The 19397-nt window shown below is 41.1% G+C and overlaps 2 protein-coding genes across 5 annotated transcripts in view; one reads left to right on the top strand and one right to left on the bottom strand.

Annotated features, from left to right (window-relative positions):
- shisa9a (shisa family member 9a) overlaps window positions 1-3513 on the top strand; it is a 30102-nt gene extending 26589 nt beyond the window's left edge. The window contains exon 4 of the mRNA XM_088284007.1: window positions 932-3513. Coding sequence (XP_088140133.1) covers window positions 932-1770 — 839 coding nt within the window. The 3' untranslated portion in view covers window positions 1771-3513. The remainder of the gene's footprint in view (window positions 1-931) is intronic.
- Window positions 1-19397, bottom strand: part of snx29 (sorting nexin 29) — a 153441-nt gene that overhangs the window by 26765 nt on the left and 107279 nt on the right. The window lies entirely within an intron of this gene.

The raw sequence follows: 19397 nt of genomic DNA, 5'->3' as shown, positions 1-19397 counted from the left end.
AACTTGGGAAAAAAATCAAATGAATAAACCTTGTGCATGTTTTATTTTCTAACTACTGTGGTTTTCAAAGACATATATATTGTTGTTTTTTGTTTTTTTTTTATTGCTTTTGTTCATCTTCATTTAAAATTATTTTTTTTTTTCTCCAATGAGGTGAGGTTACCAAAACACGCCACCCATCTGCTCCTGATTTTAGTGAAACCTTGACAAGAGTTGTGTTCAAATCTTGACTGGGAGCTCGAATTTCAAGGGAGGCTTCATTAATTTTACGTGTCGGTAGTAATTAGTTTAGATTGGATCAAGATAAGAGCTATAAAAAATACACCTCCTTAATGATTTATTTCAGTTTTATTACAACATAGTACTTCCATGTTGGATCGACGAGACGGACAATGGACAAAGTAAAACAATGACGTACTGCATTGGAAAAGGCAGGCAGGCGCGCGTATACAAGGAAAATCTCAGTGATGAGGAGTGGTTTACAGTTCGAGATGGGGACACGCCTCACAGGTGAGGTTAAAAACCAACGCCGTGCCGATAATTTTTAATGATCCAGAAACGAGAGCTCAGCTGTCGCTTGCAGAGCGTGATGTTCAAAAATATGAGCGGAGTCCGCCAGCACTTGTAATTAAGCCGCTGAGGCACAGGAGCAACAGAGTGCTCTTTTGATCACGCGTGCAAGGCAGCAAAAAATTATTCCAAGATTGGCCATGCGTGTGTTGCTTGAGAATCGTTTCTGCTGCGACTCCTGATCCACTCGGAAATGTATAGAAAAATGTTCTACAAATTGTTTTGTATTACAAAAAATGAATTAAAATTCATATCATAAAATGCATTTCATTATATTTGGAATTTTGCCCAAAAAATAATCGTGTTGACTTTGAATCGGCTTTACAGATTGTCTTATAATTTGGTGTCCATCTTTTGACAGCTGCCAAATACAACGGTGATCTGTACAACAAGCGCAGGATTGTGGTGGAGCTCCCGACAAAAGGCGGACTCCCGCTCCAACCCATGGGCAACTCCCGACCCCCCATGGCCAACATGTCGTCGATGAGCACCAACCCGATTCCTTCGAACCCCATGGCGTCCCACTCCATGAACCACATAACCTCCATGCCTCCAATGACGTCCATGACCCCCATGACTGCTATGACGCCCATGACCTCCCTTGCCCCAATGACTTCTATGACGCCAATGACCTCATTGGGGCCACTGACCCCAGAGCCAGTGGCAACCTATGTTACCGAGATGCCCAGAATCTCCTCCGTGTCAACCCTCCCAACAGACCGACGCGGCGTTGGAGTAACGTCGTTAAAGCCGAATGGCCAGAAACCTAAAAGCAACCACGGCCACGTCGCCCACGGCTCCCACAGTGCCCTCACGCACCTTCACAGCCACAGTAGCAAGCCGCCAGGACTGGGGACTACCTCTTTGGCGCACATGGGGGGTACTATGCCAGGGGGCACATCCCTCGGAATATCCAGGGTCGCCGAGACCCCCATTGGCTCCAGCTTTGCAACAATGGGTCGACCATTGGGGTACAGTTCCAATACCATCTCGTCTGGGCATACAGTGGGTATGGGCTTAAGGGGCTGGGACGGGACAGAGACGGTGGGCCGAAGGAAGACCTACGGGCACAAGAGGCCTCAGTGTACGGTGCTGGAGCCCAACCAGCTCCACGGCACCAGAGGCCACAGCCACAGCCAACACTTCCTCCCCACGCAGCCCTACTTTGTGACCAACAGCAAGACCGAGGTGACCGTGTGAGCCAGGACATGAGGACCAAGTGTAAAGAATGCATGTGAAATGGTGACGAGTAATTTCCGAGTGGGGACACCAATACCAGAGTTGGCCAAAATCTGCTGGTCTGTTTGTTTGTGCCATGAAGCTTGCTGGTACTCGTAAACGGTTTCCACACATTGGCGATCGTGACATGTCTGCTCGGTCACTTTTTACATGTAGGGAGTCCATCACTGAACGGACCGGTGATATCTGTCGATCGTTTGTGGTTAGGTCGGTGACCATAACCGTAACAATGAAGCGTCTCAAGTTGTCAAAGTTGTACCTTACAGCGACACGAGCATTACAAAGTCAATGGAAACCTGCTGATTAAGAGACGGGAAGCAAGCCCAAGAAGCAATATAAGGCATCCGATGACATCAGCCAGGCAATGCCAAGTGTCACAACGTCTGTTACACAAAACACGGTTGCTCTAAACAACATTCCAGTATGTCTTACCACGAGAATCTCTTAACGGGTTCACAACCGACATATGACAAGGGCTCTGGGCTTTGGACTGTATTCACAGCAGGTTTTTGTATTGAGGCCGTTCAGAAGCCTCTTCAAAAGCGTCACAGCTGAAGGTCACCCTTCTCAAAACGCAGCTCCAGCACAGATCCTGTTGGGCTGAGGAGTAGGACTGTTGCTCTTCAGAACCTCATCTGCATGCTGGCAGCTGGCCCAGAGGTGAGGCAGTGAGGTGGGATCGGGACGCCGCGGCAGCATCTTTCTTCCATAATCGCACTCCAGTGCACATACAAAGATTCACATCCGCAAAAGCATAAGATTTGGGCCAGACTGTAGAAATGTCAGTCATCGGGCTTTTAGAACTCATTTGCTGCTATGTTTGCTTCTGTGATCTGTGCGTATTTGTTACATATTGAATTAAATCTCAAGTGGAACGAAATATGGAGTTCATTCCAAGGTTGCCTGCTACATACAAAAGTTACTCTGTTTACACTCAATTCCTATCAATATCCTATCTGGGTTATTTGACTCAAACACAAAAATGAATTCCATGACCGGGGAGAAAAAAAAAAATAGGCCAGATCATTCGAGTGCCTCTCTCAGCCATTTGCATTTTTTTTTTTTTGGAACGATGCAAGCCCCATTAGCGTTGCACCATTATCATCTTGACCTCGTAATCAAAACGCTTCAACCTAATTGAACCAGTTTTGCTCAGGACTGCAGTGAAACAACAATATTAGTAAAATTAAAGACGAGCGGGTAGTGGACATGCAGTCAGGTGCACATTTTAAAATGATACGTTCCAACTTTGGACATTTTATCACACAAAAGCAAAATATCAAAATGCCAAATTTAGCATCAGCTATACAATGGCGAACTTTTGTACGATGGTCTAATAAATCTAGGTGAGACGAGCCTCTGTGGATATGTGCAGGGTGGATGGGCCACTTAAGAGCTTATAAAGGAAGGCATTTTAAATGATTGCTTACAAGTGGTTCTCCTTTGGAGAACTGCTGATTTTTTCCGCTTGCTATTTATCTCGCTGAAGATTTCAACTCTAAATCTCACACCTTTGACTACTAGCAGTTATTTTAATCTAATTTTCTTTACCTTTTCAGATTTTATATTCAGGACTTTGCGAAGAAAAATATCACAGAAGGTCAGCCAAAGGACCTAATCAGGCAATCCAGAAATATGAATCCGCTTGCCAACTTCCATTGCTTCACCATTTGGCACTAGCAGCCGCGGAAATTATTGTGAAGCGGGTAGAGCGGTTGTAGCATTTGGCTAAAAAAATTAATAAATGCATCCCTCATTATTATCACAGAGTAAAAAAAAATAAATAAAAAAAATACAAGCACGACAGCTGGAATTGGTTGTGCGGATAGAACGGGTCACAGCGGATAGGGTCATGGCCGCAGATGAACGGGTTCAGGAGGCAGTCATGTTGGAAATTCTCCTATCAGTCAGTCAGACCAAAAAATGTCATGATAGGACACCGCTTTACGACGCAATGTGCTCACCAAGCGTGTCGGTACCAAGCAGAACTGTCATTCCGAACGGCCAGGTGGGATGTAATAATGACACATTCACTTCTTCGACAAAGATCAAACAAGCATTTCAATTTATTCTGCCCTTGACAAAGCATTAGTGCTGCTAAACAAAAAAAAAAATCTCAAACATTGATATGTTCTAGAGATTCCATGAATTTTTTTATTTTATTTTTTTATCATTATTAATAATTAATCTTCCAAGTGCATAGTTGTAATCCTTGTGGAATTCCCTTTCCAACAAAACCTGTTTTGCAAAGATTGGCCCAGTAATTCCTGAGATATAAGAGTTCAAAAAAAGGCGGCCACGCCCCTTTTTGACAAAAAATGTCAACGTTCTGTGGGGTGTAGCTCCCAAACCCTTGCTCCAATTGACCTAAAATTTAAGATTTCGTGTTATGACATCTCTATCAACAAACACACCAAGTTTGGTAAAAATCAAAATCGGTTTCAAATATTCAGATTATCAACATTTACACCACTTGCATAATTCAATGGCAAATTTTTCCATTGTGGGACTAATAAAGGTTCCCATGTCATCATATCCACTGCACAAAGTCTTTCAAATATTCGGCCTTTGCAATGAGTTTGCTTAAAACTGTCAGTTAGTCTGCGTCATTTAAAACTGAACATTATAACCGATGTAATTTTTTTGGGGCATATCATTATCTTGTGGGACTGGTCATAATGTTATGGCATGCTCATGTACATATCAAGATGATATATAAGGCTTTGTCTATCACCCGGTTCTACCAATACCTAAAGTCATCTGCAAAGGTTAAATACAATAAATAAACCACTTCAGTTTTAAAACCGAGGGAACACACCCACTAAGGCATTCATAAGTACGAAGAAGCATTTTGGATGGAAGGTGGAAAAAATCGTTGAAAAACAAGAACACGCCCGTTGCCTTGATTCAACCTTTGGCGATTACCACAAGCTGGATGATTGAGAATCTAACACTAAATTGCAGACCGGACGATGGCGTGGGGAATGGTTGCCACTAAATTAATTTACTACTCCATCTACATCGGCCATTACACTTTGGGAGTGCAGCAATCTTGATAATAACGCTCATTCTGGCCTCAATAGCTTTCATTCTTGATTCAGCCTGAGTTGTTTGGATCGACTTAAGTCGACAAACGCAAAGTTCTTTTGCTGAGCCTGTGCACGGCGAGTTGTGTCAAATCAATAATAAAGCACGTGCAAAAGCAAACAGCACAAATGGGGAGGTGTGGGGGGGATGGTAGGAGATTGAAGAAAAGCTCTGAAGCAAACACCTCGCAAACCTGCCCAACTTTCTTTGCACCTAAAGCGCACACACCGGAAACTCTGAAGACTGAAGATTGCAGAAATGGTTCACCTGACACAGCATCAAACTCCTCCCATGGCCAGTTCAGTACCCAGACCTCAACCCCAAAGTAAACTAGGGGAAAATACGTTAATTGCGGCACATAACAGTTCAGTCGCATTCGTCCGAAAACTGATCTTGTGGTCCAATTTTCTTCTTGCTTGAAGAGCAATCAAATTACACAAAACACAATTCCCGTCTGACTTGTCATGCTGAAATGGAGCATTATCATTGTGTGGAGCAACACACTGCGAAACACCCGCTAGGGATATTCAATAAGTCCAGCGGAAAAGGAACTTGTGGCCAGAGGGGATTAGGAGCTCTCTTTGTGATCTTTAATCACCCAAACCTTAAGAAATACTGACAAGAGGCTGCGCCGCAACTCCGTAGTGGCAACACAAGACTGAAAAGGGACTCAGTGTCAACTCTCGATAGGGAGGAAGCGTTGAATAATTGATACTGCTGGAGGTGCAGAGACACTCAGCTCGACGGGGAAAGTTGGGAATCTGACATGACTGTTGACATGCATGAGGTGCGCCGATGCAGCACATTAAATCACAGACCAAAAAAAAAGGCAAAGAGTATAAGGAGCACACTGAACACAAAAACGTAGCAAAATTATACAAGGGAAAAGTAAATCTCATGATTTTTTTTAAAGAAATAATTGTAACAGTTTGAATTAATTGTTGACTGATTATTTCCTCTCAGAATTATTATTATTATTTTTTAAATATATTTTTTCTTATATTATAAATTAAAATTGAAATTAAAATGATTTATAATTATTCTATATACAAATTCTATAAAAATTAGACTTTTTTTTTTCTTTTGGTATTCCATGCTCCTATGTAATTTAACATATTTGTAGTCTGTATATATTAATTTCCTTGTCAAGAGGACACGCCCCCTCAACTTAATCACCCATATTTGTCATTTAAAAAAAAAAATAGATCACCAGTTTTATGACAGAAAGTAAAATAGAAGGAATCTGAATGGTGGTGACTCCTAAGGGCTCAAACAATTTTTTTTTTTTTTTTAAACGCATCTTACTGTATGATAAAAAAAATAAATAAACCCCGCCCCCCTCTTAACATCAAATGAGGGGTCTTGTCAGCAATGTTTACAAGTTTGTATAGCCGCCATCTGTACAGTATGCGCATTGTTTTCACTTTTGGCTTTCACACATGACAAAAAACAGATTTTTATTTTATTATTTATTTTTGCTCCACTTCCTTTGGATTGTCAGCAAACAATGCTATGTATAATTTCTGTGAGCGTAAACAGGAAAAAAAAAAAAAAAAGCAAAAAAAAAAACAAAACCCCACTTATTGACCCGTGCCAAATCCAGAGCCAAGGGATTTCCCATAACTGCAGCAGAATCGATAAACTATTTAAGGGGTGATTACGATCCACGAGCAAGCTAATTTTTCTCGAAGAACGAGATATACGAGATTCAATTTCATATTTTTTATGTGCGGAGCAGTTTGCGGTATTTCTGCATACGTGTATATGAAAACATATGGCCCTGACACTGCATTTACATGTTGCGAGTAAAAGCATATTTTGGATGGCAAAAGCCCATCTCCCACTATTGTTTGCACCGTAGCTTCTAATATGCACCGTGATGCTCTGTTGTCCTTTTAACATTTACTGACTTTGAATTCTGTGAAATGAAGTTATGAGAAAGATGTATTTTGGTACTACTCGACTATTGTTAGAAAAAGACATAGCAGATGTTTAGTCACAAAATATAGTACCATAGTGTTCCTGAGATGATTTTTTTTTGGGGGGGGGGGTTCCTTTTTACAAAAGGGGGTGGGGCGGGGGTTGGGGTTCACAGGGATATTTTGGGGCTGTTTTTTGTTGTTGATTTGCCATCTAACAATATATTACTATTGTTCTATATACAACTTTCTTACGTGGCAATAAAAAGATGACTTCTGCAAAAATGATTTCTATTTGCCTCTTTTTTTTTTTTTTATGCCTTCCGCAGCCTTTTACACCTTCAGCAGACACATGAACATGGGGGGTGTGTAGTCCAAATGCCTTCTTCACGGCATGTCGAGGCGGCAATGAGTAGCGCAACGCACAATGGTTGGAGCCGCTTTGACTTGCCATGATTGAAATTGGCGGTGACCGCTCCCACAGCAACGCAGACCTCCCTCTCTCAGATCCACCAGCCTGCGAAATTACCAATATGGTCTAACTGATTTTCTGCATTCTTCAATGTTAAACAAAATATCTCGAAATAAATTTAGCACACGTTAACCCACGAGCTGTTTTTCGTTGAGGCTACAGCTACTTCACTCAAGCGTCAAAATGCTCTCTCCAAAGAATCATATTTGCAAATCTTGACTCAGGTAAAGCCGTCAACAGAAGGTATCGTGCAACGTATCGCTAAATTGGACACGGCAAGCGTAACGTTGAATACTACTTTGGAAGCGTTCCAATATTTGAAGTGGAGGTCTTCTCATGTTTCCCGTGCTGCTTTGCGCCATGCAAGCAAATGGAAAGCCAGCGAGAGTTGAACTATCTTTGAACCTAACTGAGAACATCCCCGCCACACTCAATCACACCCACTGTTTTGGTTGTAAATTGTTTTACTCTTTTACCTTGAAGTGAACCGTGCAAGGTATATTAAAAAAAAAAAAAAAGAGGGGGAGTGAGGAAGGAAATACCAAAGGCTCTCTTTTAACTGTACGCCAATGGTGCCTTCAGGGCCAAGAAAAAGCTTCACAGTGGCCACACGCATTTGCACTTTTATGCTAATTATACACATTGCCAGTATTTTGGATGAGAAAACAATCCACGTTAACTGAACACAAGACAAAGCTTTCTACCCTCTGTTGTCCTGTCTGTTGTACCATCCCAAAAAATAATTCTTCATATGGAGCTGGTCCACTAGCTTCATCATCGACGGCAGCACAAGCACAACGCCTATAGGTGAGATTACAACCTTGTATGTTCAACCAGTAAATAGCAGCAGCAGCAGCAGTCATCTTCCTTCAACATCCCAAAAACAAACGTAAGGTTCATTGATGACTTGCAGCCCGCGAGTGTATGTCATACCCCTCCCCTCAGAGTTAATCAGCTCATTCCGTATTTTGTAAAATAAAAAAATAACATTCCCATGACTGCTGAGGAATTACATTCTACAGCGCCACACATGCATTTTAAAGTGAAGCTGGCACCCGCCACATGATATTTTCATGGCCCAGGGCCGCCAAATCAGCATTTGCGAAAATGAACCATTTCCTCAGTAGCTCCAGACTAGGAGGAGTCGGGCTCTTCTTATCTGTGAAGAGAAAGTGATGTACAGCCTAGAGGGAAACCCTGACAGTGACGCGGGGACTCGCTTTGTCGTCTCGTACCACCGTTTGTTTGAACCGCACATCCAAAGGAGCACTTTCTTCTAGCAGCTCTAACATTGGAAATACTCTATCGTTCCTCATCCTGTTTGCATCACATTTGATATATTCCACAGAGCAATTTCTTTATTATTTACAAGTTAGACTTGTTTGTATTTCAGCCTGCATTGGAGCCCACATACTTTTAAAGACTGATTTGCACATGGATGGAAAAAAGAGGATAGGTTATGTGAGTCAGGTTGTCCAGAAGATGACGGTACTATTATGTCGGAAAATGAAGCAATTTTAAAAGAACATCTAATCGCTTGAAATCAAGACATAACTGAAAGAGAAATTTGCCCGTCTCAAATCAGAAGAAAAGGCTCAAAGAAGGTTCTCAGATTTAAAAGAAAAAAAATGAATTAAGACATTTAGGGAACTTTTCATCTAAAGTGGGAAAAGGTCATATTCAAAATCTAGTATTTAAGTAAAAGAATACTCAGTTTTCTTAGACCGCATTACCATTTGAATTTTCAAACTAGCATTAGCTGACAACCAGTGCTAGCATGGCCATGCTAATGGGAACGCTAGCTGAAACAAACATTTTAGTCAGCTTGCACAAATCACCCCACCCTTCGTTATGATACTTAAATGTTCAAAATTGCATATTTTCTACTGCATCACCAATATTTGAGTTGCTAGCTTGAACTGTGACGTTAGCATTTATGCATCAAGAATTTTTATTCTCTTCATTTCTCGCTTTGCCACATAAACACAGTGGACAAATATCTTGAATTATCCACACCCTGAAAAAAAAAAATATGTATGAGATGCTTTCATCCGTGGTCACGGCCGAGTAGTCGGGTACCCCTGTTCGGAGAGGAATGATGGCCAGTGACAAAACGGAGCTTTTAATGCTTCCTGTTGAACAGGCTGATGTATGAGGGAGACAAATGCGGTGCCTTCAGGGGTCGGAAGCTGCCTTGGGGCAAGAGTGAAGACTAACATAATAAGAGTGGAACACACAGACGGATAAATACACACGCATGAAAACGGCGAAACTAAGGCCGAGATCCACCTGGATGCCAGATGGTTCATCAGCAGGTCTTCTTTTGTCCTCTCAACCAGGAAATACATCACTAAGGGCCAAATTCATTTTAAAAAGGAAAGAAGCCGATTTCTGTTCTATTGAAAACATGCCACATCATGCGGACACAGTGGAACAAATGCGTTTACTGACCGTTGTTTAACTTCATGTCGTGAAAAGCTTCGAGAAAATATCGGCAAAGGAACAATGCGCTGTTGACAAACATTCGCCTGAGCGAGGCCCCCTGATCCAAATAGCGTGGCCTTTATCATTTGCGGTCAGTCAACAGTCGGCCAACCTGCTGCTGGGTAACAAGGCAAATAAGTGAAACAGGTCACTTGATGAAGAGAGAAGAAAAAACATTCCGAGGGAAGGAAGGATTTCATGGTAAGGAGGAGTCACACAACTGACGCAAATTGACATTAACTTGGGGAAATAAAAATTTCTTTTTTTCCTACAGGAAATTCCAACACAATCATGTCTCTATTTGGTCGAGTATCAATAATTGTATTTTTTTTTTTTTTGTTCACCAGTTTGAATTACACATCACCACCTACAGGACTGGAGTGGAACAGCATTGGCTGTAAAGATTGCACATTTTTATTTTATTTTTCTTGTATGAATGCTTATCCTTATACTTGAGAACATTTCTAAAATGACAAAAACAAGCACATATGCTCAATACTCGACAGCATTTCTTGGAGCGGTTTTGTTTCCGATCAAAGATGTTGACCAAACATTGCAGTTTTACATGTGAAATTAATCAAAGAGAAAACAATTGCCTGGTGCCAAATTTTGGCCTTTTAATCCCCTCAAAATCCCAAACTGAAGGCTGCCAAAATACAAAATACAATCCCACGACTGAAGTAAATTTCACACGCTGTCATCATAACCGAAAATGCCACATCCCATGTTGCTGCTGTGATCTCTTCCTAATATCAGCAGGGGTGTGGCGAGCAATTCTGGGATTTTCGCTCTCTCTCTCTCTCTTTTTTTTTTTTCTCTCCAAAACAACATCATGACATTTACCTCATCAATTCAAACACGCATCTTTTCACCCTTTTTTTTTTTATTATTATTTGTTGCTATTAAAGTGTTTTTGTGATAAAAACCATAGAACCAAGCAAGTTTACAACCTCATGTGCTGCTTTTATAAAATTCGAGTAAATCTTATGCTGACTTAACATGACAATTAAATGTTTCAAATTTTTTGTAAACCAACTAAGATTGAAAATGAGAGTTAAAACAGTTTTTTACTACGCAGATCAAAATCATCGGCAAGCGTGGGAAGATGTAAAAAAAAAAAAAAAAAAAGAATGCAGTTGATGCGGACTTCTGACTCCAGGCAGTGTTTCGTTCCTTAAATTGCATCAGTGAGTTTCAATTGGTTTGTGCAGAGTGAAACCGCAAAAGAAAACAAATGACGAAAGCATGCCAGTAAACTCTTTGATAACCACTGCAGCCGAGCTTGAAACAAATGGCGTTGAAGCGTTTGAGTTAAGATGCTGTTTGACAACTCTGGACCAATCAGGACGGAGTATCTGCATCCTTTCGGAAGCAGCCGCACGTAAGAGTGACACGCACGGCCTTGATCGCACACTGGTCACTACAAGCAGCCTGGAGTGCACCGAAGGGCGGCGCACTTCCCAAAAACCGCCTGGAGGAAAGCCAACCGTTGCCACGGTGACAGCGCTGTGAAGAAAATCTCTTTGTATTGTTACCAAGGCAACTACTGTAGATAGAAAGACGAGGGAGGGGAGGATGGATGGATGGATGAAGGAGAGGTGACTTGGTGAGGAGTGAAAAAGGAATGTGAGAAGAGGAAGAGAAAAAAAAAAACAACACGAGGAGCTGGATGGTGAATTGTATGAAACGTAAAAAAGATTTGCGCTGGTGCTTTGTTATTCTGTCTGTATCTGCCTTGTTTGTATGCTGGTTGACTGCAGAGTGGCAAACTCATCAAAAATAAACATTCAGAAGACTCCAATGCAGCATAACTAACATGAAATAAAATAAGACGCAAAAGTGCACAAACATAACGGGACACCTGGCTGGTACATGAGTCACGGCTGAGTTGGAGTCGAGAGTGAAAGCTCCACGGCCACGGCATTTTAGACCGAATTGCCGTGAGTCAACAGGTGGATGCCTGGCGAGTTTTCTTTTTTTTTTTTTAATTTGTCAAAACATTTGGCACGGCAGTCACGCTGCAGATGAGAAACGCAAGTTCAACTGGGCGAAGATAAGTCGACCGGAAAACTTGATAGTATGTTAAAAAATAAATAAAATAAAAAAATAAAATAAAAAATTAAATTAAAAAAATTAAATATAAAATAAAAAACACAAAAATTAAATAAAATAAAAAAATAAAATAATCATAAAAAAGTAAAAATAAATAAATAATAAATAAATAAATAAAATAAACAAATATAAAAAAATAAATAAATAAAATTGAAAAAATTAAAACTTAAATACAATAAAAGAAAAATCTAATTAAAAAACAAAACAAAAAAAAAACACTTCTGTAGGGGGAGAGGGGATGGGATTTTCCCGGGAAACACTCACAGTGAGAGAGCGAGAGCAGGAGACAGTGGAAGAGTGAGAGAGACAATTTTCTGGCAATGTGACCACAGCAAGCAGTGCGTATGTGAATAACACTGTTGGGCATGTTTTGGTACAAGAGATGTTGTAGTGAATTGTTTATTGACAAAAAAGTTGGATGTCTCCCCCTGTGCTGATGCCGACTCTGGAGTCAGGCCAAATCGGGATGTTTAGTTTACCTCTGAGGGGCCACACATGCCAAACTGCCTGCCATCCATGCTTGACAATGCGAGAATTGTGACGAGCCAGGTAAACCGCCGGCCAAACCGTGATTGACTGTCGGGAAAATTCAGCAAGACTTGAATCCAAGAAAAAATGTAGCCACAGTGCACCACGTTTCATGTTGAAGGAAATTCTTCACCAATCCATCCAGCAGGCCCAACAACGCATAAGCACAATTCCTCCCATCGCACTTCACTTCCATACGTCCCTTGAGCATCCCATTGTCCTTTTTTTTTTTTTGCCTCTCGCTGGTCTTCCGCCGCCAGCTTTTGCTGAAGCTCAAAACCAATTCCAAAGGTTCTGGCGTTCCAAAGTGGAATTTCCAAACATATATTGGAGTCATTTTGATAACTTTGCTTTGCTGCGGGGCTTGGCTAATTCCCACTGTGTTTGAATTGACTGCATAAATCTAGCAGGGGAAGAATAACTGTTGAAGTGTTTCTTTCTTGGAATTAGCATATGTGAGAGTGTCTCAGTGTGTGCAAGATGAAAAACACAAAGAGGCTCCATCGCGGTTCAATCTACACCATAATAAATATAATGAATAATGTAATAATTTTACTTTCTTGCCAGGCCGGCGAGCGGTGAGTTGACAGAGTGTCTTGACAAAGAGAGGATGAATGACTTTATTGCAGCAAGCTCGTGGTTACATTCGCTTGGGTATGCAGATTTATGCAACCCTCGCTTATCCGGACTGCTTGTTACTCAATGCAAAAGGAAATTTCTCATCAGTTTCCTCTCAAATTCGCGGCTCAATTTATTTTCCTGCGCAAGTGGCGGCAAGTTTAGAGATTGAAATTGAATCCGATGAGATTACCACCTTCATATAGGCATTGAAAGGCAAGGTATCAGTTATATGACTCGAGCGGGCGCAACAATAATGGATCACCTCAGGTCGTCAACCTGACGAAAAACTTGGGCCGCGTGAAGTGTGACACAATCGGGCCGCCGGGGTGACGAGCGCGGCGGGAGAGCGACGACGGGAGAAAGCTGCGAGCGTCGCCTCGGCGCTAATTGATATTCCAGGCGAGCAGTCGGGATATTTAAATGTCAGTAAGTTCCGTTATCTCGCTTGGGAGTTGGCAGAGATTAGGAGAGAGGTGGAAGCGGGACGCCGGGGGGATATCACTCTGCTTAAACTCCTCAAATGTAAATACAAACAAACACTGAACTTTGCACATTCATGAGAAACACAAACGTAAGATAAGGTCGCTTTCATCTCTCATCTATCATTTTCCATCTAATATTAAGAAATAATCAAGGTTACCACATGCCAAAATAATTTCATTCATGCCTCAAACAGAAGTGCAAGCGGATTGACTAACTGAGGCACACCAACGACTCCGTCTGCAAAATGAACTAAACGGTGACGCAGTCACAAGAAGGAGTCATGCTGTGTCACGCATGATTCCTTCTTTCTGTATTTTCTAGTGACTGGGTCATTTCGACAATCTGCTATAACTGTACAATATGTAACTCCACACCCAAGGTCACAGGAAGTGGAAAGGTGATATTTGCGATTACGGCCTAGCTGAAATCACCTATTTAATTATGCGTGCCAAAGAGGCCTAATCCAACATATCGGGACTGTCAGGACTGACACATACAGTACCACTATTTACTTCCGTAAAAGAATTCTATCATTTGCACAAAGTAGATTCAAAATGACTTGGTCCCCTCTTTGTCCTCAGTAGCGCCAGTAGCGTCTGGTCGGTTGACCAAAGGCATCGGACTGCTACGTAGAGGTGGCAGAACTCGGAGAGGTAAGGTCGAGCAAGATCATTTAAAGATTTAAATACAATCTTAAAAAAAAAACAACTCTAAAATGTACAAGGGAGGCGTTTGCGGTATGTGCTCACTCCTACGAGCTCCAGTTAAGGAGGCAGTATTTTGGAGCAACTGGAGACACTTGAGGGAGGACCGGCTGACTTTGAAATAAACTGCATGACAGCAATGATGAAACGAAGGAATGGATGGCTGTTTCTCAACTGTTTTTTTTTCACAGCTGCCTACGATGAAAAAATACATTTTATTTTATTTATTTATTTTTACACTCAGCAGTGTCTCCAGCAGCCTGTTTCGGCTGCGCCACTAAGACAGATCACTTTGTCGAATCAATATGATCGTGGCTGGATGCAGGCAGTTACACAATAAATAAATAAATCACATGCATCAACCTCCACCTAAAACCAAATTGGCTTCCTCTCGTGCTTATTATTTTCAATCAACCAACAATCTCTTTTTCACCCCAAAATAACTCACATCCAAAGAGATGTAATGGCACGTTCTTGGCAATAAAGATTGCAAAGGCAAGACATTAGACCTACATTTTCTCTTATTTTTTTGCCGTCTGTTTGTTGTTTCTGCTTGAAACCGCATGGTACTGTACACACACACACACACGCACGTCTTATTAAAATTCTTCTTTTTTTTCTCACAACTTAGTAATTCAATGAGTAGCCTTATGAATAAGTAAAGTAACCTCGCAAATGCTGGCAATGCAACGATCCTCATGGCCAAATGTGTGACAAGAATGCTGAGATCATTTTTTTTGGGACACGTCCCAATATAACGCCACATCATTAACTGTTATATCGCGTAATTACACTGTTATTATATACCTGTAGATGAATATGTGAAATACTGCGGTGGCTTCTTGCAGCGCATCGAAGTGAGAGAGTGAGATGCAAAATGAGCTCGCGTTCTGACTGCAGCAACAAGCAAGGAAGGAATCTGACAGTGGAATGTGCGAGTTCTGGTTTGGTGTAAAGGCGGCGCGGAGGCAGCTTTCATTGTTGGCCACTTTTAATGAGCTTTGCCAGTAGCCGGGGTAAAAGTGCAGTCAGATCCGGTGATAATGAGAGACCTCATTCTGCTCCCCGCTGCCTCCATATGCTCGCCCTTAATATAGAACCGGATAGTTAGTTTGATTCGGAGTTAGACGTTAAAGATTACAACAAGAGCCATCGCAACAGGGTGATATGCGATTTGTGTCGCAATTGGAGAACGTGCTTGGCTTTTTATTTTTTTTTCAGTCATTCTTGTGTAGTTTGAATTTTGAGGAACCAAACTATGTCTTCTGGTTTGGTCGTTGGAGTCCCCGGGAAGCAGTGGAGGAACATAATAGGATTTGGCCTCGGTCTGCAGAGGTTTCTTGTCAGTGTTCGACAGCAGCGCTCGGCAATCGGCCTCAAACTTTCGCTGGATATTGTCGAGAAAGTAAGGCAGGCCCTGTTCATTCTGACGATTATGAAAGGTTTAGTGCTGTGCTTCTCGGTTGTAGACATCATTAGGATTGTTGCCAAGTTGTGACCCAAATAAATAAAAATGTTCTTAACTGATGACATGACTATCATCCCAAAATACGTCAATATAGTTTCAAACACACTTCTCTTAAACCAAAATGGCTTGTAGATGATTGGATTTAAAAAAAAAAAAATAAATAAAAATAAGATTTAAAAAAACCTCTCAGAATTTCCACTAACAACCCAGTCTAAACTCTCAGTCCAGTTCAATCATTTCAACATACCGGTTCTTCCTCCATACTTCACAAAGAATAATTCTGAACCCAAAGTCGCTCAGCTCTGAATTTGCTTCATCTTTAGGCAACCAAGTGATTTTGTTTTTCTTGTGATAGACAGAGACGGCAATCGTAATTCTCGCCGCTTCGACATCTCCCGTTTGACATTTCAGAAGGACCGATAACCGCTATCGAGCTTTATGCTGTCGAGACGGCATCTGTCTTGACTTCATCTACACAGACATGAACATAAGTGACCGTTAAAACATTGCGAGTGAAGGGGGAGGGGCATAAGCAAGGACACAGACGGCGAGAAGACAATGACGGCGTCATTTTTAACGAGTACGGCTTTATCACAAACAAAGAAGGGGCTGACCTCACGTACACACGCGCACACACTCTTTTGTTGCGTTGTCCAATTATGAAGGGGTATGTGTGTGCGTGTGTGTGTGTGTGTGCATTTGTAATATTGTTACATGGCACCGAGTCAGGAGGTTGTAGTGGTAGTAAATGTCGCGGAAAATGGCCAAAACGTAAATACTATAAGTGAAATCCAAAATACATGCGATGATTCAGCCTTTTGTGTCTAGACTGAATAGATAATTCCGATTTTTATGAAAGCGCGCGGTCATTGTGTGGCTGGAGACGTTCTGAAAAGAGCTCATCGATCGTCAGCGACGCGAGCCAGTTTGCTTTGGAATGCACACACACACAGATGCAGACTGCAGCAACGCGTGGAGCATTTTTTCGGCTTCTGCTCGGCGCACATCTGTCGCCATGGCAACACGCACCTACATCGTTTTAGGTTGGCTCAAGCCGTTTTAGATTGGAATGCCGTAATGCACTAATAATGCAGATGGGTCTCTCCCTTTCTCTCTCGCTCTCTCCCACACGTACACACACACACACACTCACTGAACTTCCGATTAGATTAGTCATTTCCAAATCGGTATGTCTCGTCTACGTTTATGAGAAAAGTCCAATATTAAACCTGTTGCCGTATTGAGGGAGCAGCATGATGTGTTGGTCTGTGTCAGGATTCTTATCGATCTTTAGTTTGTACCGCACTTGCGAGAAAGGACTTTTTTACTACTGGAAGAGGGCGACCATTTTCTGAATTAAGAATGTTACCCTCTATTTTTATATTCAGAATAAAAATAAAAAAAAAAAAATAAAAAAAAAATATATATATATATATATATATATATAGTTTTTTCCTTTAGCTTTGTTACAGCTCCAGCTATTGTGAAATGTGCACTATAAATAAAGTTGTATTGAATTTTGTGTCTCCAGCTGGCTCCATGCCATTTGGATTCTTTAGTCTACAAAAGTGCTTTTCTATAAACTTCTGACCTTATGACTCTTAATTTATTTATTAATCTGGTTTATGGTAGGTTACATGCACCATTTAGCCCAGATTTTCTTATCTAAAGCATTATGTTCAATATTCTCGACTACTATTGGAGAAGATTACTATACATTTTTTTTTTTTTCCATAAAGGCTGGATTCACAGAGAAGAATTAAAGGCAATATTCCAGACTGGAAATTCATCTACGTGGGTTCGACAGTGACATTATCATTTTTTTTTTTAAATATAACAAAGCATTATGAAATATAAACCTGATAAACCTGAGATTAATGACTAAATCCCCATTTCTCCGCTGCTGAAAAAAAACCCCAGCAAAATATGTCAATGTCATTTTGTAATTCTCCGGCTGTGGGGAAATAGGAGGAGAAAGCATTTGTTTTGTGTTGTCATGGATCTGCAAAACCACCTCCTGACAAACTTGTAGGGGATGTTGTAAATTCCTGCCAAGTGTGTGCGTGCGCTGATGCAGACACGGACAAAAATCCTATGCACACCAGAGGAGGATTATCGCATTTTTTTTTTTTTTTTAGCAAAGACTTAAATGTAGCCTTTAATTGAAGGATGAATAAGCAAAAAAAAAAATGCAATTTTACTTCAGAAAAATTCTATCACAAATAGCATCATTAACTCAAAGCACCGCACAAATAAGTGATGCAAATTAAATTAAATTGCGATGCATCATCTTAAGGTTTATTAAACTTTTATTTAGACGAGGTGTGGGGATGACAATTACCCGTAGTGCTCTGAAAAAAAAAAAAAAAAAAACTACATTGACAATCTATTTATTTATTTATTTATTATTTTTTTTTGGGTGTGTTTAAAAGCATATCCAGATAGAAACGTAGACGGAAAGTTTTTTACCCCTTTTTTTTTTTTTTTTTTGCCTCGCTGAAACAAACCAACCAGAACTTCTCACGACATGATCCAAAGACACGGCCCAGTGATAAAGTGACAGCACAAATCATAGAAATATAAAGTTGTGAATATTTTACAGTAAAGGTCACTACTGGAGTGCAGCACGCTAAACCGAATCACCAGTTGATGCAAATTAGGATTAAAAATAGCGCCCGTTCATTTGCTTGTATCCAAATATTGTTTTTTTTGCCCAGTTTGTTTTACGCACATTTCAATTTGACGTCAAAAGTGCTTAACCAATCCCCACCGTATTCGACAAAGCGGACGAACGAGGGCATCTTTCAGTATGCACACAAAGCAACACCCACAGGACACATTTTCATCAGCTGTGAAGTTAACAGTTGAAGGTTAGCGCGGCTTCTTTCGCAGTGGCGCTTCCAACGAGGGGATATTCTTCAATGTCAAAGGCTATATGAAGTGTTTTTTTTAAATCGCACATAACCATTTGACAGGGGAAATATGACACGAGAACGTTGCTCATCGCGGGTCAAACATGGCGGGATGATGAGCCCGGGACTTGAAAAGCACCAGAGGAAATCACATTAACTTTCTAACAGTGTTTTTTTTTTTCTTTCTTTTTTTCCCTCGTGCATTTCATTCGCGCTCACAGACAGCAACGGGCACACATAATATTCCGTGCAAACCATCAGGCTCTTCCCTTCCGGCACCATATCTATGCCGCAGCACTTTGCACATTCTCTCCCTTGCCTCCACGTACAAACACATAGCCTCAGGTGGCGTAATTGATTGTGACAGGAAGTCCCGGGAGGGTTGTCGGCGGGTTATCGGGTTAACTTGTGAATTGTAACCCACCTGACACTCGACTGTAGACTTCAACACCTAAAGCAGGCGTGTTGGAGAAATGCGTGGAGGACTAAGAGAGGGAGAATCGTCTTCAGCTGGAGTCGTCGCACGTTTTAATGTACACATTGTGGTGGCAGAAACACAGGCAGGGGCCTAGCTGGTAATTTTTCACTGGAGTAGCGAAGGTGACGCAAAATATTAGCGCCGATAGGTGGTCAAATTAAATGCTTGAGGGTTTTTTTTTTGTCAACTGAGAAGTTATTTTTTTATCACCCACAGTCAGGGTTTTCTAAATTAAAATGCGAAGTATGCAGACGCTCAGAATTCAAGCAGGATAAAATTTAAGTTAAAAAAATAAAAAAATAAAAAAAATGATTAAAAAA

This window comes from Idiotropiscis lumnitzeri, chromosome 20, assembly GCF_059441095.1.
Source record: "Idiotropiscis lumnitzeri isolate Australia: NSW breed Sydney's pygmy pipehorse chromosome 20, RoL_Ilum_1.0, whole genome shotgun sequence".
NCBI classification, from domain to species: Eukaryota; Metazoa; Chordata; class Actinopteri; order Syngnathiformes; family Syngnathidae; genus Idiotropiscis; species Idiotropiscis lumnitzeri.
Note: the sequence above shows the minus strand (reverse complement) of the source record. Positions and strands in the feature narration are given on the sequence as shown.